Here is a 26,493-nt window from a genome sequence, read left to right as displayed (position 1 = left end):
ATTGCAATGAGGATGAGATACACACACACACACACACACACACACACACACAATAAACAAGATACAGCTTATCAAGGGATAAACACTTCAATGCCTGAATACCTTGACCCAGACAAGCATTGGCTCTAACACTCCCTGGAATCTGACTAAGACGCTCCCAAACCACATGGTGGTGCACACTCTTACCAGTGGTCTCTGTAGCGTCGTCTCACTATTCCTGGGGGAGTCAAAAGAGGAAGGGCCAGGAATGTGCAACACTAGTGCTGGGTGGAGCCTGGCCAGGTGATTTAGACAGGCCAATGGTCAGACAGGTTCAGGAACAAAGGTGCTCTCCAGGGCCAATCCCTATGCCCACACCTGATGGGTGGGGTGGAGCCAAACCTTGACTGACAGTGGTGTCACTTCTGATCCGAGGAGCAATGCTGTCTGCAGACCAGAGGGGTCAGTGTTGTTACTGTCACCTGACAGCCATGTGCTCTCCTACTACACCGTGTCTGCGTGGGTTTCCTCCGGGTGCTCCGGTTTCCTCCCACATTCCAAAGACGTACGGGTTAGGAAGTTGTGGACATGCTATGTTTGCGCTGGAAGCGTGGTAACACTTGCGGGCTGCCCCCAGAACACTCTACGCAAAAGATGCATTTCACTGTGTGTTTCAGGCTCCTGTATCTCTCTCTCCTCTCCCATCGGGTAGAAGATACAGGAGCCTGAGGGCACATACCACCATGCTCAAGGACAGCTTCTACCCCACTGTGGGAGGAAACTGGAGCACCCGGAGGAAACCCATGCAGACACGGGGAGAACGTACAAACTCCTTACAGACAGCGATCGGAATTGAACCCGAGTCGCTGGTGCTGTAATAGTGTTGTGCTAACCGCTACACCACCGTGCCTGCCCCTTTCCATTCCAGAACATCTGAAGTGTCCTCTGTTTTCAGGAATCATGGCTTCCCTTCTACTGTAGTTGACCTAAGCCACGGCCAAGGAAGCTCACCAGCGCCTCTACTTCCTCAGAAGGATAAAGAAATTTGGTTTGTCCCCTTTGACTCTCATCAACTTTTACAGATGCACCATAGGAAGCATCCTATCTGGATGTATCACGGCTTGGTACGGCAACTGGTCTGCCTGGGACCGCAAAAAAATGCAGAGAGTTGTGGACACAGCCCAGCGCATCATGGACACCAGTCTCCCCTCCTTCAACTCTGTCTTTACCTCTCATTGTCTTGGTGAAGCAGCCAGCATAATCAAAGACCCCACCCACCCGGGACATTCTCTCTTCTCTCCTCTTCCATCGGGTAGAAGATACAGGAGCCTGAGGGCACGTACCACCAGACTTAAGGACAGCTTCTACCCCACTGTGATAAGACTATGGAATGGTTCCCTTACACAATGAGATGGACTCTGACCTCACGATCTACCTTGTTGTGACCTTGCACCTTATTGCACTGCACTTTCTCTGTAGCTGTGACACTTTACTCTGTACTGTTATTGTTTTTACCTGTACTACATCAATGCACTCTGTACTAACTCAATGTAACTGCACTGTGTAATGAATTGACCTGTACGATCGGTTTGTAAGACAAGTTTTTCACTGTACCTCAGTACAAGTGACAATAATAAACCAATACCAATGTGACTAATAAAGATATCTTATGCCTGCTTTAAGGAACGTTGCAAATTAGCCTCCAATTCTGGCAGACTCCAGGACAAACCTGCAGGAGTGGGAATCCTGGATACAATATGTAGGGCAAGGACCACTGAGTTGAGTTGACAACTGCCCATCGAGAGACCCCATTATGAGGGTTTGGGGACAATTGTGGAACCCACTCTAACTACCTCCAACATTATGATGGCACAGTGAATCAAAAGCTAAACACTACAGACGCTGACAAATCCTAATCTGTTGGGAGAGGAAAACAATTAAAATGCCAAAGTGACGAATTTTCACTGGAACTGCAAAAGCAATTTTAAACAGATGTTGGAAAGTTCTGAGGAAATGCCAGCACGCACAGTGAGCGCTATATTTAGTAATAGTCACACAGCAGGGAACAGGCCCTTTGGCCCATGCAGTCCAATGCCGACCATCACCCACTCATTTACACCAACCCTACACTGATCCCATTTTATTCTCCCCACATTCCCATCAACTGTCCCCAGATTCTACCCCTCACCCACACACTGGGGGGGGGGCTCAATTTACAGCAGTCAATTAACCCACCGACCCACACATCTTAGGGATGTGGGAGAAAACCAGAACACCAGGGGAAATCCACGCGGTCACAGGGAGAGCATGCAAACTCCACACAGACAGCACCGGAGGTTGGGATTGAACCCAGGTCTCTGGAGCTGTGAGGCAGCGGCTTTGCCCGCCACACCACGCTGCTGTGCTCTGTGGTTTGCTCATATATTAAGGCACAATATAAATGTGGCGACTCACCTTACCGGTATTGAACCGGCTCCCAAGCGTCATCGGAGGCCCCGACCCAAGATGGCGTGGGGCCCTCCTTCTTTCTCCATCGTTGGGCTAGGAAAGCCCGCGCACAGGAAGGTCAGGTAACCCGTGCGTGACGTCAGCGCGGGAAGAGTTTGAGTATTAAAGGCGCACTGCGCCCCTGTCGGTCAGTCGACTTCTGACTCCAAGCAACAGACTCCGTGTCTTTATTCTTTAGTGTGTAGCTAGTCGCTACATTGGTGACCCCGACGGACCCAAACGTTTTTTGGACCCACGATGTCTGCGCAACAGGAGGTACAGACAGTAGCCCTTAAACTGCCCAGCTCTTGGACCCTCCGGCTCCATGTCTGGTTCGACCAGGCCGAGGCCCAGTTCCAGATTCGCCAGATCACCAGGGACGACACCAAGCGCCCTTGACCAAGACACCGCAGCCCAGGTCGAGGACTTCATCCAGGCGCCCCCAGAGGAGGAGAAGTATGATAAGTTCAAGACCCTCCTTCTTGAGACTTTCAGCCTTTCGTGATATAAACGGGCCTCCTGCCGCCTCCACCTCGATGGGTTGGGTGACAGACCCCCCTCTGCGCTCATGAACAAGATGTTGGCCCTAACAGATGGCCACAAACCCTGCCTGATGTTTGAACAGGCCTTTCTGGAGCAGTTACCTGATGACATCCACCTGCTCCTGGCGGATGCCAACTTTAGCGACCCCCGGAAGGTGGCCGCCCGTGCTGATGTCCTTTGGCGGGCGAAGGAGAGCGGGGCGTCTGTCGAGTGCATTGCCACGCCACGTACCCAGCGGCCTAGCAGACCAGACCCAGCAATCGACCACACCCCACCCGCCACCAGGTCTGAGACACCGACCGACCAATGGTGCTTCTACCACCAGTGGTGGGGCGCAGACACCTGCAGGTGCCGGCCACCATGGTTTCTGGGAAATGCCAGGGCCAGCCGCCGCTGATGGCTATGGCGGCTGGCCACCCGGATAGCCTCTTGCATGTGTGGGACAGGCGTTCTGGCCGTCGCTTCCTGGTGGTTACCGGGGCTGAGGTCAGCTTCATGCCTCCCAACAGCCACAAGACTCGCAACTGCACACCAGGACCTGCCCTCAGACCCACCAACGGCAGCGCCATCCGGACCTTTGGCACCCATTCGGTGCACCTCCAGTTCGACATCAGCAACTTTACCTGGACATTCACCCTGGCCGCCGTTGCGCAACCACTCCTCGGGGCAGACTTCCTTCGTGCCAACAGTCTGCTGGTTGACCTGCGCGGTAAGCGTTTGGTACATGCCAGGACCTTCCAAACGTTCTCATTGGGTGAGGCCAAGCTACCGGCCCCACACTTTGACTCCATCACCACGTCGACCAACAAGTTTGCCAGGGTCCTTGCAAGAGTTCTCGTCTGTACTAACGCCCCAGTTCTCCACCACCTTGCCCAAGCACAGCGTCCAGCATCATATCCCCACCCAGGGCCCACCCCTCCATGCCCGCGCCCGACGGCTAACCCCCCCCCCCCCCGGACAAGCTCCGCCTAGCGAAGGAGGAATTCAGGAAGATGGAGGAGTTGGGGATCATCCGCAGGTCAGACAGCCCATGGGCCTCTCCACTGAACATGGTCCCCAAGGCAGCCGGAGGCTGGCAACCCTGCGGTGATTACTGACGCCTGAACAACATAACTACCCCGGACCGGTACCCCATGCCGCATATTCAGGACTTTGCTGCCAACCTGCACGGTCGGTCCATTTTTTCCCAAGGTCAACCTCATCCGTAGCTATCACCAGATCCTGATGCATCTGGACGACATTCCAAAGACGGCGCTGATCACACCTTTTGGCCTCTTTGAATTCGTCCGGATGCCCTTTGGCCTCAAGAACACTGCTCAGTCCTTCCAACGACTGATGGACACGGTTGGGCGCGACCTTGACTTCATCTTCATGTACCTCGACGACACCTTGATCGCCAGCAGCAGCTGCCAGGAACATCTCACGCACCTCCGCCAACTCTGTTTCTTCGCCTGAGGGATTTCGGCCTGACCATCAACCCGGTCAAATGCCAGTTCGGGCTGGAGACAATCGATTTCCTGGGCCATTGGATCGACAAACACGGCGCCAAGCCCCTACCTGCGAAGGTCGATGCCATCCGCCATTTCGCCAGACTCACCTCCATCAAGCGCCTGCAGGAATTCCTCGGTATGGTAAACATTTATCACCAGTTCACACCATCTGTGGCCCGCATCATGCGCCCGTTGTTTGCTCTCCTGTCAGGACATTGTTTGGTCAGAGGAGGCTGACACCGCGTTTGTCGAAACCAAGCAGGCCTTGGCGGACGCGGTCATGTTGGTGCATCCTCGTACGGATGTCCCGACTGCCCTCATGGTCGATGCCTCCAGCACAGGATGCCTCATCGAAGGGCGTTGGCAACCGCTGGCGTTCTTCAGTGGACACCTTCGACCACCAGAGCTCAAATATAGCACCTTCGACCGCGAGCTGTTGGCATTGTACCTGGCCATCAGCCACTTCCGATACTTCTTGGAGGGCAGGCTGTTTACAGCTTTCACCAACCACAAGCCGTTGACCTTCGCCTTCAACAAGGTCTCAGATCCCTGGTCAGCAGGGCAGCAGCGGCACTTGTCGTACATCTCCGAGTTCACCACTGACGTCCGCCATCTGTCCAGGAAAAAGAATGTGGTCGCGGTGCACTGTCATGGCCCACCATCCAAGTTTTGTCCTGGGGGTGGATTTCGGCGCCTTGGCAGAGGCACAACAAACGGACATGGAGATGCCCAGCTATCGCACCGCAGTCTCGGGCCTGCAACTGTAAGACCTACTGGTAGGCCCCAGTGAATGCACCCTGCTCTGCGATATCTCCACAGGTAGACCTCACCCCATTGTCCCAGCTGCCTGGCACAGACGGATGTTTGATTCCATCCACGGCTTGGTACACCCATCCATCCAGACTACTGTCCAGATGGTGTCAGACAAGTTCATCTGGCATGGCCTGCGTAGACAGGTTTCCGAATGGGCCTGGTCCTGCACTCACTGCCAGACCTCGAAAGTACAGCAGCACGTCAAGGCCCCCTTGCAGGATTTTCAACCTACCCGCCAGAGGTTCGACCATATCCATGTCGACCTGGTCGGCCCCCTCCCAGTCTCCCGAGGAGTGCGGTACCTCCTCACGATTGTCGACCGCTTTACCCGCTGGCCTGAAGCCATTCCCCTCGCAGATACCTCCACCCAGTCCTGTGCACGGGCCCTTTTGTCAACTTGGCTGGCCCGTTTCGGTGTCCCAGCCCATATCACCTCAGACAGGGGAGCTCAATTCACCTCCGGCCTGTGGTCAGCCGTCGCCGACTTGTGGGGTTCCCGGATCCACCTCACCACTGCCTATCACCCGCAATCCAATGGGCTGGTGGAGAGGTTCCATTGACACCTGAAGTCAGCACTCATGGCCCGCCTTAAGGGGCCCAACTGGGTAGACGAACTCCCCTGGGTCCTGCTGGGGATACGCACCGCGCCAAAAGAGGACCTGCATGCCTTGTCCATGGAGATGGTCTACGGAACGCCCTTGGTCGTCCTAGGCGAGTTCCTACCAGCCCCTCGGGGGCCAGAGGAAGAACCTGCGGCGGTGCTTGACTGGCTGCGTGAGCGGCTTGGCAACCTGGCCCCGATACCCACCTCTCGACACGGACAGGCCCCGACCTGTATGCCGACATCCCTCCGAGACTGTAAATTTGTCTGTCAGGAGGGGTGCACACCGAACACCGCTGCAGCGGCCGGACAAAAGGCCATTCTGGGTCGTCAAGGACAATGGGTCTACGTTTGTGCTGGACATTGGGGGGCGCAAGGAGGTGTTTACGATTGACTGGCTGAAGCCAGCTCATTTAGACTTGGACCAACCTGTAGTGGTCCAGTGAGCACGACGCAGGGGCAGGCCACCCAAGTCATAGTTTATTTAATTCTGGCTTTTGCGATGGTATCACCGGTTCTGTGGGGGGGGGGGGGGGGGGGGGGGGTGGGGTGGAAGATGGCGAGGTGCCCTCTATCTTCTCCATCGTTGGGCTAGGAAAGCCCGTGTGCGGGAAGGTCAGGTGACCCGCGTGTGACGTCAGCGCGGGAAGAGCTTGAGTATTAAAGGCGCACTGCGCCCATCAGTCAGTCGACTTCTGACTCCAAGCTACAGACTCCGTGTCTTTATTCTTTAGTGTGTAGCTAGTGGCTACAATGTTGTAATTCTGGTATTTCTGTAAATAACAGACTAGTTGGTCATCAAGACGTTCAGAACAAAGAAAAAAGATCAAGAAAATTGATTGTTAGTGATGTACACTGGTCAATTTCCTCTTTGGGGACCACAGGGAGATAAATGGAAGTCAAAACATTTCAATACAAGGTAATGCTCAGATTTGTGTTTTATTCAACTATCCATAGCAAAGGAAGCTCTTTTAGAGCTAATTGCAAGTCTCAATGGTAATCAAATCATGGCACATTCACATAATAAATATAATTTAACCAATGAAGTTAAACAGGTTAAAAAGACAAAACTTAAAGCAATATTCTTTAGTTTGTGTTAATACAAAGTTCTAATTTTTCAGTTTAAAGTCACAATTATAAAAACATTCCACAATCTGGTACATTTTTCCGACCCCACCTTCCTGTATGTCGATGATGTGAATATATTTTTCCAGAGGTTATACAAGGGGCAGCGCCATTTGCATGATTCAGAACAGTAAAGGGAACGTAGAATTCAAAAAAAGAATCAGGAACTTTTATCACAGGATTTAGGATTAATTTGGTTTTAAGATACAATAAATCTTAATTTTTTCCTGTCCCAGTCCAACAAGAAACATTCCCCTGCGAGCAGCGAGGTGACTAACTTCCCCACAGCCAAGACCAGACCTGAAGTAACCATTGGTTGCTGCTGTTTCCTACTGCCTGACCTGTGTACACAGCCATTGATCTGCACATTACTGACACGAGAGCACCATCTTCCCACATGAAGCTTTCCATTCTCCTCAGTTTCACCTGGATTTCAACAGACGACTCCACATGTAGGATCTCCAATCAATTCCCAGCAGGTGAGTGCTGATGACCGCACTTTATTTCCATATTCCCTTATGACACAAGAGACCGCCATTTGGCCCATTGAGTCTGTGCAATACTACTCCCCCTAACCTGTTGTGTCAAATACTAGAGGACAAGCATTGAAGGTGGGGGGGGGGGGGGGGGGGGGATGTTTAAAGATGTGCAGGGCAAGTGTTTTTTTTTAGAAAACAAGAGTGCTGGGTGCCTGGAATGTGCTGCCGGGGTGGTGGGGGAAGTCAGATATGATAGTGGCTGTTAGACAGACACATGAATATTGAGGGAACGGAGGGAATATAGATCATGTACAGGCAGAATAGATTAGTTTAATTTGGCATTGTGTTTGGCACAGACATGGTGGGCTGAAGGGCCTGTGCCTGTGCTGTACTGCTCTGTGTTCTAACCTATTCTACCCACATCCCCATCCCTTCCACCACTCACCTCATTTACAGCGGCCAATTAACCGACCGACCTGCACATCTTTGGAATGTGGGAGGAAACTGGAGCACCCGGGGGAAACCCACGCTATTGTTCTAAATTCACTCAACTTACCCCCGTTACCTCACCAACACCCACAGTGCTGGGTGCTTTTCATCATAATCTGCCCTGATGTTAGTTTTTTGTTAAGAACCTCTTTAAAATATCCAAAAACCTGTGTTTCCTGTTGGAAAGCAGTCCTGCCTTAACCTCACTCACACCCAAGATTTGCTTGTGATAACTCAGAATATTACTGGCACCCTGGCTGTAACCCACCAACAGAAAATAAAACAAATCCTGTAAGTAACCTTTAATTTGCAGGGTGAAAACGATCTTCTCTCTTTGTGGCATTACAAAGGTCTGAATTTCTGAGCAGTAAAGCTATTAATCAGTGCCAAGAAATGAAATGTAAACATTTCCAATCTGCAGGCAATTTGAGAGTTGTAGAATAAAGCACAGACCACAAAGGGGAACAACGAAGAGAGATTAAAACTTTCCAGGATTATTTTTTTTTAAAATTTCCATAAGGAAAATATTTGCGCCTGAGTGGTTTGGAGAGGACCAAGAGATAACTGCTCACTGGCACCAAGATTCAGACCACGAATGGGACTGAAAAGAAAGCAAATGTGTTTTCTTCATTTGAAATAACATAGAAACATAGACACAGAAAACCTACAGCACAATTCAGGCCCTTCGGCCCACAAAGCTGTGCTGAACATGAGGTCAAAAAGTTCAGCACAAAACCAAAACTTCACAAACGTAAACAGCATCCCCCACGGTCTCACTGGCCCAGTGTTTTTAGTTTAACAATTCATCAAAAAGATGGCAATTTGACAGACCACCGCTCCCACAGTGCACCATTCCCTCACTACCGTCCCTTCACAGTGTGACCCTCCCTCATAGAAGCATTAGCCTTAACTACTTACTCACAACTTCGGATTGGGTATGATTCCAGGCTCTCGTAAAGAGCAAGAACAATCCACATCAAGGTTGTCAACTGATTAATTAAAGCTTATTTGCTCCACACCCAATCTCTAAAAATAAAAACAATGTGCTGCAAAAATTACTCTGATTTAGTGTCTACATTACAGTCTTTGGTGAAAACAGAGAATGCTGGAAACAGTCAGCAGATCAGGCAGCATCTGAGGAGAGAGAAAGAAGTAACGTTTCAGGTTTCTGCTGCCCACACTAACTTGGTTCTCTGTTCGGATGTAGGGTCACGGACCGGAAATGTTAACCATTTCCCTCTCCGATGCTATTTCCACATTTTATGTTCTTATTGCGACTGCCAGCATTTGTAGTTTTGTTGATTCCCATTCAAGCCTTTAGCTTCTGTTCACCTTTCAAATGCCAGTTAAATCACTCATGGCTGTAGCTCAACCGAATCAATGCACAGCCATAGCTATAGTGAATAATGTCAAACTTCATACAAGCATTAGGCAAAACAACTTACAACAGATAAAAGGATTCAGTCTGTGCAATGGAAGATGTAGCATCTGCAAATGGTTCATTGGGAAATACCACTGGTTGCAATGACACAGTGCTAATCATCCGTAGGAGTACCTCATTCTATTGATACACAAGAAACCGGAAATGAATGAACCAAATCCTAGTAGCAGTCATAGCTCGCAAGTTATTGCCAAATCCCAATGAGGGTAAACATTCAAGTACCCCTGGTCACAGTCACGCTAATCATGAGTGTCCATAATCGTATTTCAAACAGCACTAAGACCCGATCTCCAATTCCCTTTAGCTCAGAAGCTCCGGTTGGAGACCAATTCTCTGCAGGATATCCTCGGGCATGCAGAACACTGGGTTCACCGCCTTGACCTGCTGGTCTCCCATGAGGGAAAGGCCAGCCACACCAAACAAGGTATGGAAGGGATCAACCTAGATACAAAAAGACATTCAATTAATTGGGAAACCACTTGAACAACTTCTACCTTCTTTATGAAGTTATATAAAAAAAAATTATACTCTGACCTCAAACAGTAAGGATTTCCTCCCACATCCACAAGCACACAGTAAAATAAGAGTAGGCCACTCGGGCCCTCAAGTCTGGCCCACCATTTACCTGTACACTGGCCTCAACTCCTCTTCCACACTAGTTCCCCATAGCTTGCAACTCTTTGATCCTTCAAACAGTTATCCAGTTTCACCTTAAATATACTTAACGATCTGGCCTCCACCACCCTCCGAAATTCCTCAGACAGACACAGGAGCAGGCAGGGAATGGAGGGATACAGACTGTGTGCAGGCAGATAGCTTAGAGTGGCATTGTGGTCAGTGCAAACGTGGTGGGCTGAAGGGCCTGTCCCTATCCTGTACAGTTCTGTTCTATGAGCTGTGGTGGTGCAGGATGCAGAAGTATATTTAGAGATATAAATAGGATAAGCTTCTGCAATTTTGAACACACTTTCTAAAAGGGTGCATGAAAAAAAGTAATTTGTGCGCAAGGCCCCACAAGTAAAGATAAGATTTCTTTATTAGTCACATGTACATCAAAACACGCAGTGAAATGCATCTTTTGCATAGTGTTCTGGGGGCAGCCCGCAAGTGTCGCCACGCTTCCGGTGCCAACATAGCATGCCCACAACTTCCTAACTCATACGTCTTTGGAATGTGGGAGGAAACCAGAGCACCCAGAGGAAACCCACGCAGACACGGGGAGAACGTACAAACTCCTTATAGACAGCGGCCGGTATTGAACCCGGGTCGCTAGCGCTGTAATAACATTACGCTAACCGCTATACCACCGTGCCTGCCTTGTAGAGTTTTCACAAAAAGGACAGACACAAGGCAGCAATAGCCTCTTCTGCACCGATTCCTGCTTCACTTGATTCTTTACTGATCTCTCCAGCTCTAGGTACTGGCAGTGTGAATGCAGCATGCCTGCCTCTAAATGCAATGCATAGTTACATGTTTGGAACATGACAGCCTCCAAGGGCCATGCACAATGCCACCAATGTAATTAAAATTCCTTTTCTTCTCCCCAAAGACTACCCGTCCTCTACTGCAACCTCCTCCCTGGTTATTGGACACTCACCACATCTCCAGGCCGGTCTGCAAACCCACCGGTCTCCTCATCCTGACAGGCCAAGATAAAAGTGGACAACTTATCCTTGTCAATCCAGTGCAACCGTCCAATGATCTTCAGAGAAGCCAGAACCCACCAGGAGTAACAAACATCGGGCAACTGTAAGGAGGCATTGAGATCAGTGAATACAACACACAAACATAGAACACTACAGCACAGTACAGGCCTTTTGGCCCACAATGTTGTGCCGACATTTTATCCTGCTCTAACATCTATCTAACCCTTCCCTCCCACATAGCCACATGAATGATAGAGAAATGGAGGGCTAAGTCTCTTAAATGTTCCTAATGTATTCACCCCCACCACCTCAGCCAGCAGTACCACGCACCCACCACTCTCTGTGTAAAAAAAACTCACCTCTGACATCCCCCTTGTACCTTCCTCCAATCACCTTAAAATTTTGCCCCCTTCTGTTAGCCATTTTCGCCCTGGGAAAAAGTCTCTGACTGTCCACTCGATCTATGCCTCTTATCATCTTGTAGACCTCTATCAAGTCACCTCTCATCCTCCTCCTCTCTAAAGAGAAAAGGCCTAACTCACTCAACCTATCCTCATAAGACATGCTCTCCAATCCAGGCAGCATCCTGCTAAATCTCCTCTGCATCCTCTCTAAAGCTTCCACATCCTTCCTATAATGAGGCAACCAGAACTGAACACAATACTCCAAGTGAGGTCTAACCAGAGTTCTATAGTGCTGCAACATCACCTCGCGGCTCTTGAACTCAATACCCCAACTAATGAAGGCCAACACACCATATGCCTTCTAAACAACCCTATCGACCTGCGCGGCAACCTTGAGGGATCTAAGGATGTGGTCCCCAAGATCCCTCTGTTCCTCCACACTGCTAAGAGCCCTGCCATTAACCTTGTATTCTGCCTTCAAATTTGATATCCCGAAGTGTATCACTTCACACTTTTCCGGGTTGAACTCCATCTGCCATTTCTCAGCCCAGCTCTGCATTCTATCAATATCCTGTTGTAATCTACAGCAACCTTCTACACTATCCACAACACCACCAACCTTTGTATCATCAGCAAACTTTCCAACCCACCCTTCCACATCCTCATCCAAGTCATTTATAAAAATCACAAAGAACAGGGGTCCCAGAACAGATCCCCGCAGAACACCACTGGTCACTGACCTCCAGGCAGAATACGTTCCATCTACCACCACCCTCTGTCTTCTATGGGCGAGCCAATTCTGAATCCACACAGCCAAGTTTCCCTGGATCCCATGCCTCCTGACTTTCTGAATGAGCCTTCTATGAGGAACCTTATCAAAGGCCTTACTAAAATCCATGTACACCACACCCACTGCTTTACCTTCATCAATGTGCTTTGTCACATCCTCAAAGAATTCAATCAGGCTCGTGAGGCACGACCTGCCCCTCACAAAGCCATGCTGACTGTCCCTGACCAACCTATGCTTCTCCGAATGCCCATAAATCCTGTCTCTAAGAATCTTCTCCAGTAATTTGCCCACCACTGAAGTAAGACTCACAGGTCTGTAATTCCCAGGGTTATCCCTACTCCCTTTCTCTCCCTTTCTAAAACAAAGGAACAACATTTGCCACCCTCCAATCATCTGGCACTACTCCTAAGGCCAGTGAGGATGCAAAGATCATCACCAAAGGCACAGCAATCTCTTCCCTCGCTTTCCGTAATAACCTTGGATATATCCTGTCTGGCCCTGGTGACTTATCTATCCTAATGTTTTTCAGCAGTTCCAGCACATCCTATTTCCTCACGTCGACATGCCCTAGCATATCAGCCTGTTGTAAGCCATCCTCACAATCATCAAGGTCTCTCTCACTGGTGAATACTGAAGCAAAGTATTCATTAAGGACCTCCCCTACCTCTTCCGACTCCAGGCACGTTTCCTCTTTTATCCTTGATCAGTCCTACCCTCACTCTAGTCATCCTCCTGTTCTTCACACACGTATAGAACGCCTTAGGGTTTTCCCTAATCCTACTCGCCAAGGACTTCTCATGCCCCCTTCTAGCTCTCCTAAGTCCATTCTTAAGCTCCCTCCTGGCTACCTTGTAACTCTGCAGCCTTGCATTAGCTATCAAAAGTCTTCAGCCAATAACCAAAACTAGGATAAATGTTACATGACTCACATTTAATATTCGTTATCAAAAAAACTAGTCCCGTTATGCTGTATTTTAGAGCCAAAGTCATCCAGCACAGAAGCAAGCCCTTCAGTCCACCTTGCTGACCATCAGGAACACACAGAAGCCCTGCACAAGTGGTAGGAGAGGACCACCTCACAAACTACCCACCAAGCTGCCCACTCAGACACCTCCTGCCTCACCTGTGGAAGCGTCTGCATATTTGCCTCATGGGCCACCCTGGATCCCAAGGAACCAGGATGGAAGTCATCCTCGATCCCAAGGGACTGTACGAAGTGACAGTGTGGGGTTAATCCTCAACTGTCCTCCGAAGTAGCCGAGTTAAACCACTACAAAAACCACTCCATCTGCTCAGGAAGTTCTCATCATCCACAAGGCACAGGGCAAGGACTTCTCATGGTTAAAAATAGATACAACCAAGGCCCTCCCCTTTGTATGCAATATGGTCAATGGGACTAGTGGAATAATGTTTGAGCACAGACTAGAAGGGCTGAATGGCCTGTTTTCTGTGCTGTAGTGTTCTATGGTTATACAACCCCACCAAACAAACATAATGATGCCCTATATTCAAAAACATTGAAATGCAATAAAATATTTAAATACCTAACAGGAATGACACTACCCAAACTACTACTAATGAATTTACTGACACCAGCAGTGACCCATTTTGAAATCACAGGATACAGTGAACTACTCTATCAGCACTTAACACAGCAGGGAATCACATGACACAGGTGGTCTTGCAACCAATCTCCAAATGTATACTGATAGATCGGTTATCAAACGTGCTAATGTACAAAGATAGATCCTAGGGCTGACCTCAAGTACACAGAGCCATGAATAGCAAATCAGTAGATAATGAGGACTGAGTGCGTTGGATATGGGAAATAAATCCTTGCTAGCAATGTTGATAGTATCCCACTTCAGCCCAAAAAAAAAGAGATTCCAATTTTTGGAAACATCTTCCAGATAGATTTATTGTGTTAGCTAAGACCTGGGTTTCTGTGGGGTTGAGGTTCCACCGCAGAGCCTTGAGCTGAAAATCTAGGCTGGGGCACCCAGTGTAGTGGTGAGCGCTGTCTGACAAGCAGCCCTTTGAGCCAGAGGGTATCTGTCCTCTCGGAAGGACAAAATTTCTGGAAGAATGCAAGAGTGCAAGGCATTCCCAGCCAATGATTACCCCTCAAACAGATTCCGATTCATTACTTCATTGCTCTTTGCGGGAACTTTGAGAGTGTACATTCCAAAGAAATACTTCATCAGCTTGGAATGTTTACAATAAAGGAAGAGATGAACGGATTGTATCCAATAACTAAAAGATTCTGCTTTCGCAAGGAAAGAAAATTAACTTTTTCTTGGTCTACATCAACAGAACCATTGCTGACGGGTACCTTCTCAGGCCGTCCATTGAGGCCTCCGGATGGTAACTGCCGCTCACAAAGCCACCAGCCTAGTAAGTCAGCGTTGATGTGATGCAACTGGCCTGTTATAGCAAGAAACCCCGTGCAGCAGTAGATCTAGAAAGGACAACACAGGCTGTGACTGACCAATGTCTTGGAGGAAACCACTAAACAAGTAGAATACACCCATACAAATTCCACACCATCTATTCCATTACATTAATTACTTGGATCACATGGTAATTCAGTGGGAACTATATACATTCACTTAATTCAAGTATGCAATTTATCAAAATTCAGAAACAATGCTCAGCAGTTACAGATGGAAGCAGAAAATGCAATATAAATTACCTTGAATGTGGGCCAGAACTGAGTTTATTTACTGCAACGCAGGAGACTCCCCTTGGCTTACACTGGCTTCCCACAAAACAATAGCACGTCCCATTCCCCATGCCTCGCGTGCCCATCAACTCCCCTGGTTCTGACAAAGGGTCACAGACCCTGAAACATTAACTCGCTTTCCAAAGATGCAGCCTGACCCATTTCCAGCATTTTCTGTTTGAATTTCAAACTTCCCTTCAATTTCTTTTTCCATTATCCTACATTAACTGTTCATTTAGTGGCCAGTTGTCTCTGGGATGGGGGAGGAAAAGGGGAAACCCACACAAGAGAAACCCAAGGAGAAAGTACACACAAAGAGCACAAGGTCAGGACCGAAGCTTGGTCTCTGCAGCTGTTGCACCACCGTGTCACTTCTCTATGCACAACACTGTGATGTCTGTTGGCTCGGCAAGTCGAGAGCTTGTCTGTTGAAGGCAGACTCTAGAGTGTATAGCACGCTTGCCTTCATCGGTTGGGGAATCGAGTACAAAATTTGGCAAGTCATGTTGCAGCTGTATGAAACTTTGGTTAGGCTACATATGGAGTACTGTGTGCATTTGTGGTCGCCCCATTGCAGGAAGGAAGTGGAGGCTTTGGAGAGATGGCAAGAGAAGTTCACTAGGCTGTTGCTATAAGGAGAACTTGGACAAACTTAGATCATTTTCTCTGGAGCGGCGGAGGCTGAGGGGCAACCTGATAGAATTATGAGGGGCACAGATAGGGTAGAGAGGCAGAGTCTTTTTCTCAGGATGGATACTAGAGAGCACAGCTTCAAGGTGAGAGGGGAAAGTTGAAAGGTGATTTGTTAGGCAAGTTTTGTTTTACACAGAATAGTAGGTGCCTGGAGCTCACTGCCAGGGAAAGTGGTAGAAGCAGATATGATAGCAATATTTAAGAGCCACTTCGACAGGCACATGAACAGTGGAGGAATATAGACCATGGGGAGGCAGGTGGGATTAGTTAAGTCAAAGTCGAGTTTATTGTCACGTGCACAAATACAGTGAGGTACAGGTACAGTGAAAAACTTGCTTGCAGCAGCTCAGGCATGGTGGGCTGAAGGGCCTGTTCCTGTGCTGTATTGTTCTATGTTCTACTTGAGCACTAGCTAGGGTGAAGCCTCTGCTTCAGTGCTGAGGGACTACTGCACTAGAAGAGGACGAACTTTTTAAACCAAGTCACCACTTGCACTCTGAGGAAGCACAAAGTTCCTGTCGCAGTACTGACAGTAGGACTTCGCTCAAGTGCCTTTTCTAATCTTTGCATTACTTCAATATTACTAAAACACATCAATGCTTGTAGGAGCTTGCTGTGTGCAGATTGGCTGCTGAATTTCCAAATGTTGACTGGGATTTCCTAACTGTATTCACCAGGGAGAAGGATGGGGAGGATGGAGAGTTAGGGGAGGTGTACGCTGATAGTCTGGAATGACTGCATTGGAAGAAGTGTTAGACATATTGACACACATTAAGATAGACAAATCTCTAGGACCTGATGAAATTCATTCCCAGGGTGTTATGAGGAGATTGCTGGGGCCCTGAATGACAGGTTTGCATCATCATTCGCCATGGGTGAGGTACCAGAAGACTGGAGGGTAGCTAATGTTGTTCCTGTATACAAGAAGGGCAGTAGGAACAAGCGTGGAAACCACAGATCGGTAGGCCTTACATCAGTAGTAGGAAAATTATTGGAAAAATTCTTAAGGATGGGATTTATGAACAATTGGAAAGGCAGTGACTGATTGGGGGGTTGGGGGTGCTCAGTGTGGTTTTTGCATGGAAATCCTGCCTCATAAATCTGATGTTTCTTTTGAGGCAGTTACTTGAAGACAAGGTGGCAGACGTGGTATACATGGACTTTAGCAAGCCGCACCACTGGCGGGTCCAGAAAGTTAGGGCACATGGGGTCCAAGGTATTTTGGCAAAAGGGATCCAAACGTCTTGGTGATAGAAGGCAGGTAGTGGTGGAGGGATGTTTTTCTGACTGGAAGTCATCACCTGCGGTGTACTGCAGGGATTGGCACTGGGACCTTCATTGGTTGTCATTTATATAAATGACTTGGATGAGAATACCTTTGCAAACTTGCTCTGATATTCAAGTTTGCCGACAGTACAAAGTTTGGTGGAGCTGTAGATAGTGAGGAAAGTTGGGTGAAGTGGTGGCAGATGGAATTTAATCCAGACATGTGAGGCAATACATTTTGGGTCATTGAATACTGGAAGGACATGAACAGTAAACTGCAGGGACCTGAGAAGCAAGGTCCAGAGGGACTTTGAGATGCAAGTTCATAGTTCCCTGAAAATGGCCACACAGGTGGATAGGGTAGCGAAGGCAGCATTTAGCTTGTTTGCCTTCATAGCCAGGGGTAATGAACGTAGGAATTGGGATATCATGTTGCAACTGTACGAGACATCAGTTAGGCCACATTTGGAATAGTGGGTGCAGTTCTGGTCACCACACTGTAGAAAGGATGTGGTAATGCTGGAAAGAGTCCTCCAGCTCCCTTGTCGAATCTGCATCCACCTACCCTTCAGCTCTCCCCTAACGGTTCCCATTATCACCTTCCTCATCAGATTACATCACTGGTCACCCTTTGTGTTCCTGCTTATCCCCCTCCGGCAGCCGTCTCCACCTATTGCCCACCTGCCTCTGTCTCCAGTCTCCCAACTCCAGCTTCCTGTTCCTTGCTCCGTCACCCCTCCTTGGACCACTAATCATCTACCGGTCCCTGTCTCACCACTCCCCCTCTCCTCTTTATACTGAACATCTCCTCCTCCACTCTGTCCTGTTGCAGGGTTTCACCCCAAAACTTTGACTCCCTCCCCCCCCCACAGATGCCTCTCGACCAGCTGAGTCCCTCCACCAGATTGGTTTTTTTGGCAGCAGAGGGTGATGAGTCTCTGTAATGAGGGGGTAACAAAATACTGCAGAATAAAGTTTCAATGATTAAAAGCCTGTTCCTTTTGAAGACAAATGCCAACTTGCCTGTCCTGCGTGAGATTCAGAACCTGGCCTGCATCCAAATCCTCCATCGAAGTTCATGCAGGATAAAACAAACTCTGCTGCTGAATTTACATTAATGGCATCGAGTCTTCCCTGGAAAACAACCCAGCACTGGTATTATTGCCCAAACTCCACACACAGCAATAAGGGCTCAAAAAAAAAATTGAACATTAAATTGAATCAATTCTCTCCCCAACCCTGCTCAGTCTGAAGGGTCACTGCTCTGCTTCTCTCCCCAGATGCTGCCTAACCTGTTTGTATTTTATACTTGCATTACCCTAGTTTTACACTCACCAACTCCAGATGTTGCAGGAATCCAGCTCAGAATCTGCTGGCTGCTAAGCGGAGTACTGTATGACATAGCACCCATTGACGTCAAACAATCAGGATCCACACTGATACTCTCATTTAGATTAAACGTCCAGTTTCCTTGGAGCTTGTTTTTGCACTCTCTTCTTGGCAAAACGTTTCCTCTCATCCAAGTAGATTGTCTCCTTACGTCCCCCACTATACCTTATCTTATCAATCTTAATAGCCCCTCCACTCCAACAATGGCCCTTCAAAATGCTCATAAAACACCTCACATTTGGGTAATACTTTTATAATTAAGGTACAGGCCAGTCTGTGATGATATCAGTGTGGTCACATTATAAGTCAGGTACTTACCAGAAGTGCCAGTGTCGCTACAGCACAGAAGGAGAATCTGGTGTCTATTTCACCTAGAATGGACAAGAGTGTTTTCAGTGGCATGAAGAAACATGTTCAGTACCCAGCCTTAAGCACAGCAGCAGAAAAACAAAATTGTTTGTGATCAATGTTCAACTCTCGCTTTAGACAGCCAATCTGCTTTTGCAGGAGGTGAATTTGCACTGGAACCTTGAAAAGGCAAGTGCTAAAGGTGGTTCAAATCCCAAACACAGCAGAAGGACAATATTTTGTTTCAGCAATGGCGTGCCTGCACCAAGCAGCACTTTACTCACTGAAGGCGACTGCTAACACGAAGGTGAACGTGCTCATGAGATAGTAGAGAGTCAGCCAGGAACAGGGCTCAATGCCTACCCAGCACGGTGGAGGCTGTGGTGTGGCAGTTAAGGCACTGCACCAATGATCAAGAGCTCAAATCTCACTACGGCAGCTAGGGGACTTAAACTGCGTAATTAAATAATGTGGATTTAAAAGAAAAAGCTCCTCATAATAATAAAACCTCGTGTTTTAGTGTGTCCTTCAGGGTAGGAAATCTGCCATCCTTTCTGTGACTCCAGAATCAGCATTGGAGTTGACTCTTTCCTGCCCTCAGGGGGCAACAAGGGAAGGACAATAAGTCTTAAACTATCACCCTTTGCAATCCCAACAGCACCTCTCCCCCATCCTCTACATACAACCCTCACCTCTACTCAGTCTCTTGCTGCTTGTTAAATGATTCCATTTGCTGTGGAGTTTTGCTTCCACCAATCTTTCAGGGACTGAAGAGTTAATCTTCCCTACCAGTGTTAATCTTCCCCTACTCTCTTACATCCTGGAGTCACCTTGCCTGTTCCTTTGCATCCTCCCTGAGATCAGTCCACAACTCTGTTCTGCATTGTTCGCCTTATTTTCCTGGAGTACGTGGACATGGGAATCAAGCAGCAGAGCACTACAGAGACTGATCACAGTGCACGCCTTATACAAGCACCTCAGCTTTGTCAGTATACAAAGCAAATGCTGAAAATCTGAAAAAATAGAAAATGACAAATATTCAGCAGGTCAGGCAGCATCTGGGGAGACGGAAACAAGAAACAACCTGGAAAAGTGAGAAAAGGAGTGTTTTAAGTTGCAAAGAGGAGGGTGGTGAGAACAGATGGAGTGTCTGTGATAGGGTAGGGACCAAGGTTATCCAGTAAACTATAGGTGTCAGCAGTTAGAGGAAAGAGAAACAAAAGCATGTCTTGGAAATGTCAGATGGCAAGCAAAACAGCTGCTGGAAATCTTAAACAAAGGAGACTATAGGAAATACGCAGCATATCAGCCAGCATCAGTAGAGAGAGAACCTAAATCAGTGTTACAGGTCAATAACCTTACCTCAGAGCCAGACAGTTCTGACACAAACTGGAACTACAAATGATACAGGAACATACAAAATCTCAATTTATATTAGTGTCTATAGTTTCATTCTCACTTGCCTAAGCAGCAACAATTAAATATTTAATCATCGTTTACATAAACATTTGCAGCAACTACAGCTGGAGCCTGCTTTACCATTTACTGCTCAAGACTGATTGCCTGTTTTCATTCTCCACCAACACACATATCTATCTATAAAACTATATTGATCTCAGCCTTCAATATACCCAACGACTCAGCATCCACAGAACCCCAGGTTTGAATGTTCCAAAAGTTTACAACACTGCATAAAAGGAAATTTCTTCTCATCTCAGTCCTAGAAGACCAATTCCTTAAACCTGACACCATGTCCCCTTGATCTAGGCTCTCCACAAAACAGGCTTTCAGTATCATTTCCCTCCACAGACGCTGCCCGACCCACTGAGTTCCTGCAGCATGTGTTTCTACAAATTCCAGCATCTGCAGCCCCTTGTGTCTCCACTTTGTTACTCCACTGCAAGAAATGCCCGCTTTGAAGAGTTTTCCTCCTCTCTTCGACAGGAGTTCTGTGAGACCCACTCTCACTGCTCCCCATGATCTCTGCTGCTCTTTGATCACACTCTCACCCAGCCCATCACCCCTCCCCACCTGGATCAGTCCCATCACTTGCCAGCCCTTGCTCTACCCCTTCCCTCTTTATACTGGCTATCGGCCCTCCATCTTTCAGTCCAGATGCATGGCCTCGACCTGAAACATTTCCCTCCAAAGATGCTGCCTGACCCGCTGAGTTTCTCCAGCAGTTTGTTTTTTTTTTCTGCAATAAATCTTGCAAATGTACTTTGGTAGGGAAACCAACTGCAGCACAACTCCCATCCTTTGCAGTAAAGTGACCTTCATGTACTATCTTTACACTTGGCATATAAGACAGTACTGAAATGTGGCTTCCTGAACAGAAGTCAGAGAGTTTATCCTCAAGACTCTGGGGATTGTTTCTTTCAATATCAACATCTGTCTGCTGACCCTTAGGAAAGTGGTCAGACTGAGTATTTACTGGTAGAGTAAACAGCCTGGCTGGAATTCCCATGTACCCAGTAGCTCAAATTTTCAGAAACAGGATGCGAGACTTCAAGGCAGAACAAAATACTGATATGTCACCAGCAATGCCCACATTTATTGATTATGCCTAGCTTTTCATTGTATTTAGGTACATGTGACAATAAAATAATACCAACAGCTGTTCAGGATGTCCTTGAAACAGAGGTAAATTGACTTCAGAAGGCAGTTAAGGGTAAACAATGTTGGTGTGAGATTAGAGTTACTTATATACCCAGACAAGGTAGGATTGAAACCTTCCTCCAACCAACCAGAGGGATTTTTAGTTATTTTCTATTTGTGCTCACATTCACTGATAATCGATTTTTATTTACAGAAGTGGCTATGCTTCAAATTATTTCACTCAATGCAAAATCTCTGGGATTTCAGAGGTCGTAAAGCCACGACACCATTAAATTCTCTCACAGCTACTGAGTTTAGTACAGATATTGTTAGCACTAGTGCAGTAACAAAACCACTGTAGCATATCGAACAACACAGTTCTGACAAAACTGAACATTCAATGGCTCTAGATACAGTTTAAAAAAACCCACCGGTGAAACCCAAGTAAATGGTCAGAGGCAGATAGTTTCTGTCCACAGCTGCCTGACCTGTTGAGTATTTGCAGCATTTGCTGTTTTAAAAACTCCCAGACCTGCTGTCTTCCAACTTCACAAAACATCAATGTGTAGTCACCAGCTTTGTGATGAACTTTTGAAAGATTTATTTTTTTTTAGATGTAATCATCATTGATTTGGACAACATTTATTGTCCATCGCTAAATCTCTCGAAGTGGTTGGGCTCCTTTCAGAAGGTCTGGAGTCACATGCAGAGCAGGAAGAACAGCAGATTTCCAGCCCTAAAGGACAAGTGCATTAACTTATTTTTAGAACAATAACAACCCAGTATTTAATTACTTGAATTTAAATTCCCACAGTGGGATTCATAAGGAAGCCTCCAGATCAATAGTTCAAGCCTCTGGATATGTAAGCAGTTAATCAGCACTTCAAGCCACAAAATTCACAACCACCAACAATGATTCTTCCAATATTCAATGTTTCTTGAGACAACCACGAGGAACAATCCTCATGGAATTGAAGAAATCATTTCTCACTCTGAAAGGCAGTAAGTGTTCCTAAATCGCACAGCAAGTTACAGAATGGACTATGTGAACTGTAATTGTGACAGGTTAAACTGCAACATCATTAACTAGCAGCTGTATTGACATACCCAAAAACAAAGTTTGGAACATTATTAAACACGTGGAGAGATGTGTCAGGATTAACTTACCCCATTTATCACCGGCAAAAGAACCATCTTCTTGTTGCAGGCCTTGAACATATTCAACAACTTTATCAACATCAATAACATGTAGACTATCATAGAGAGAAAGGATCTAGGTAAAAAGCACATCATGTCACAGATTTACAGCATCACAAGAAAAATCACAGAATGCAGAGGCCTTACCACTAGAGTCCATACCAGCTCTATGGAGAGTAATCCAGTGGCACCTCTCCCCAAAGCCCTGCAAATCCTCTCTTTCAGATATTTATCCATCTCTCTTTTGAACTTTACAACAAAATTTGCCTCCACCTCTTTCCCCAGCAGTGCATTCCAGCCCAGCCCCAATTACTTGCTGTGAGGAGGTTTTTTTCCCTTGGGTCACCATCAGGTCTTTTAGTCAATCCTCTGGTTTTTGATGCTTCTGCCAGTGGGAACAAGTTCTCTCAATCTCCCGTTGAGACTCTTTGTGATTTTAAATACCACAATCAGACCCACCCCCTTGACCCCATTTCCAGGAAAACAACCCCAGCTTCTGAAGTCTATTAAAACAACCAAAGTCCATCACCCAGAAATTATTCTGGTAAATTTCTTCTGCACGGTCTCCAAGGCCTTCACCTCCTTCCTAGTGCCCAGAACTTTTATCCCACTGGAGCTGAGGAGGCCTTGGGGTGACCTTATAGAGGTTTATAAAATCATGAGGTGTTGACAATGTGGATGGGCACGGTCTTTTTCCTAGGATAGGGGAGTCTAAAACTAGAGGGCAGAGGTTTAAGGTGAGTGTGGACACATTTAAAGGGTACCCAAGGGGCAAGTTTTTCCCCACACAGAGGGTGGTGGGAATATGGAACAATCTGCCAGAGGAAGCTGTGGAGGCAGGTACAATTACAACGTTTAAAAGACATTTGGGCAGGTACATGGATAGAAAAAGTTTAGAGAAATATGGGCCAAATGCAGACAAATGGGAATAGCTTGGATAGATATCTTGGTTGGCATGGATGAGTTGGGCCGAAGGGCCCATTTCCATGCTGTATAACTCTGACTCCAACTTGACAAAATACCCCAGTTGTGACCAGACGAAATGTTCATCGTCCTTACTTCCTCTACTTATTCTCTCTTTAAAAAACTGTTCACTCAACCTAACCTGTCCTTTTAATGATTTATGCACATAACATAAAAGCATTGTACATTAGCCATCTCCTACCCTTCTGGACCTCACCCATGACTCATGAAGATGCAAAGGTCTCTGTCAGAGCCCCATCAATCTCTTCCCTCATTTCCCTTATCCCATCCAGCCCTGGGGATTTATCCACCCTAATCTGCTTCAGTATTTTGAACACTTCCTCCTTCATGCTCCAGAGAATCAGGGTACACATCCTTTAACTCGAGTCTCCAATCCTTTTCCCTGGCAAATACCAATGAGAAATATTTAGATGGGACCTTGCTCATACCCCCTGGCTCCACACACACATTACCCCAAGTGGTCCTATGCCCTCCTTAGCTACCCACTAGCTTCTAATATACCAAAATCCTACTCGCCAACATTATTTCATGGCCCCCTTTTACACTGGTGAAACCAAGTCCACACTAGCTGACCATTTTATAGAGCACCTCTGCTGTCCACAACAGCCATCTGGAGCTTCTGCCCATGTCATTTTAACTCTCCTTCTCACTCCCCCAACTCACCCGTCCTTGGCCTTCCCCAATGCTATGGAGAGGCCAATCCCGAATTGGAAGAACAACCCCTCATATTCCCCCTGTATAGCACACAACCCAATGGTATGAACATTGTATTTTCCAATTTCAGTTAACCCATTCTCCTCCCACACACACACTCACCCATCCATCAAGTTTTCTTCCTCCCTTTGTTCACCTCTCCCTTGCCCACACCTGGTCCATCTGCCCATTTGGTTCCACCTATTACCTACCAGCCTCTATCCCTTCCCCCTACATACTGCTACATATTGGCAATCCTTCATTTTCCCCTCTCAGTCCTGATGCAGGCTCTCAACCTGAAATGTTGATTTACACCTTCTGCCTCCACAGATACTGCGTGAACCAGCGTTTTGTTTTTGTCTCTCATCACTTTATCACTTCTCCCCTTGGCTTGCCCCAAAGAAACCTGTCCCAGCCTCTTGCATCTATCCTTGTAAATGTAGTTCCCCCATCTTAAGAAGTACTCCCATCAATCTTTTCTGGATTCTCTTTAATGCCCTTTCTCTAATATGGTGACCAGAATTGAACACAATACTCCAGCTGAGGCTAGACCAGTATTTTACAAAGGTTCACCATGACTTCCATCCTTTATGCCTCTTATTGATAAAGCCCAGATCATGTACACTGTACCTTATTAGCAGCTTCCTCAATCTGTCTTGCAACCTTCAATGATTTGTCCACACATATATCCCTGACTTGCTCCAACTCTATTATTACCCATCTGATCATTTCATAACTAGAGAGAAAGTTTCATGCCTGCCACTAACCTTTTGCAATACTCTCTCTGCCTCTCATTTCCTCTCTGAACATTTTATGAACAGCCTGGTTCTCATCAGTGTTGTTTTCCTGGCATCTGTCAAACGCCACCTCTTTCTGCTGTACTTGATCAGTTTGGTTCCCAGTGAGCTCTGGTTTTAACAGAACTACCTTTCTTCCTTGAAGGAATGCACCTAGACTGCGCCCAAATCATCTTTTAAGATAAGATTTCTTTATCAGTCACATGTACACTGAAACACACAGTGAAATGCATCTTTTACGTAGAGTGTTCTGGGGGAAGCCCACAGGCATCGCCACGCTTCCGGCGCCAACATAGCATGCCCACAACTTCCTAACTCGTACGTCTTTGGAATGTGGGAGGAAACCCACACAGACACGGGGAGAACATACAAACTCCTTACAGACAGAAGCCGGAATTGAACCCGGGTCGTTGGCGCTGTAAAGCGTTACACTAACCGCTACACTATCATGCCTGCATTGCTTGCTAATCTTTGACTCCAATTTATTCAGATCAGATCTGTCATCCCACTGAAATTGCCCGAACCTTAATGTAGTCCATACCCATTCTAATCCTTGTGATGGTCTGATCGTTGTTCCCTCAAAGTACCCCCATTGATTTTGTTCAATGTACATGTGACTGATAAAGAAATCATATCTTAAAATATGATTTGGGTGCAGTCCAGGTGCGTTCCTTCAAGGAAGAAAGGTAGTTCTGTTAAAACCACAGCTCACTGGGAACCAAACTGATCAAATGGCTCACCTCATTCCCAGAAACTTGTCCAGCAATGCCATCCATCTCAATGGCCAGGAACCTACCAGTCAATTGTTCTCCTGAACATACCAAGAATTTCTACCCTCTTTTCACTTTCTGTAATAGTATGGCTCAAGTCCCCTATACTCGCTATGCCGGCTTTTGCATAACTCTATTGATTATCTCCTCTGCATCCTTACACATTAACAGCATATAGAACTCTCCTTGTTGGTAATGGCACCTCTGTTGTTTCCTATTTACACAAGAATTAGCTTGCATCTCTTTTCACAAAGCAAAAGACCCCAGGCTTCATCACATTCAGATGAAAAGATAACAAGCTACGCAAGTAGGTACTCGAATAAATAACCAAAAGCTTGGATCAGAGGGACAGAGACAAATGCAGAAGCTGGAAGTGAGATTTTACAAAATGCCGGAAAAGCTCCGGTGGGGCAGCATCTGTGGAGGGAGAAAGGTAGCTAACATTTCAGGCTAACAACCCTATCAGAAGTTACGGAAGTTCTAATGACAGATCATCAAAGTGAAACGTTATGTTTCTGACTTCACAGATGATGCCTGAGCTGAGGAACATTTCCAACATTTACTGCGTTTACTTTACATTTGATCAAAGAACTTTCATTTAAATAAGTGCCTCGGAGGTGCAGAGGAAAGGGAAGTGAAAACAAGGATAATGGTTTTAAGATCAAGGTGCTGCTTAACTGGCAATCAATTCGACTCCACAAGCATAGGTGGAATGGGGCACGTTGAGAGTTAGGATACGGGCGGCGCAG

The 26,493-nt window shown here is 47.0% G+C and overlaps 1 protein-coding gene across 3 annotated transcripts in view; it reads right to left on the bottom strand.

The window, feature by feature from the left end:
- Positions 1–6,835: 6,835 nt before the first annotated feature.
- Positions 6,836–26,493, bottom strand: part of rabggtb (Rab geranylgeranyltransferase subunit beta) — a 42,932-nt gene continuing 23,274 nt past the window's right edge. For 2 of the 3 annotated variants that reach the window (XM_052011905.1, XM_052011904.1), the window contains 6 exons: positions 22,471–22,576; positions 18,676–18,728; positions 17,992–18,102; positions 14,620–14,745; positions 11,045–11,194; positions 6,845–9,888 (listed from right to left, as the gene is read on the bottom strand). In XM_052011905.1, the coding sequence (XP_051867865.1) occupies positions 9,748–9,888; positions 11,045–11,194; positions 14,620–14,745; positions 17,992–18,102; positions 18,676–18,728; positions 22,471–22,576 (687 nt within the window). In that variant the 3' untranslated portion in view covers positions 6,845–9,747. Of the gene's footprint in view, positions 9,889–11,044; positions 11,195–14,619; positions 14,746–17,991; positions 18,103–18,675; positions 18,729–22,470; positions 22,577–26,493 lie in introns of all 3 variants that reach the window. The other variant, XM_052011902.1, reaches the window with a different exon arrangement.

This window comes from Pristis pectinata, chromosome 3, assembly GCF_009764475.1.
Source record: "Pristis pectinata isolate sPriPec2 chromosome 3, sPriPec2.1.pri, whole genome shotgun sequence".
In the NCBI taxonomy this organism is placed as follows: domain Eukaryota; kingdom Metazoa; phylum Chordata; class Chondrichthyes; order Rhinopristiformes; family Pristidae; genus Pristis; species Pristis pectinata.
This window is presented reverse-complemented; position numbering and strand designations above follow the sequence as displayed.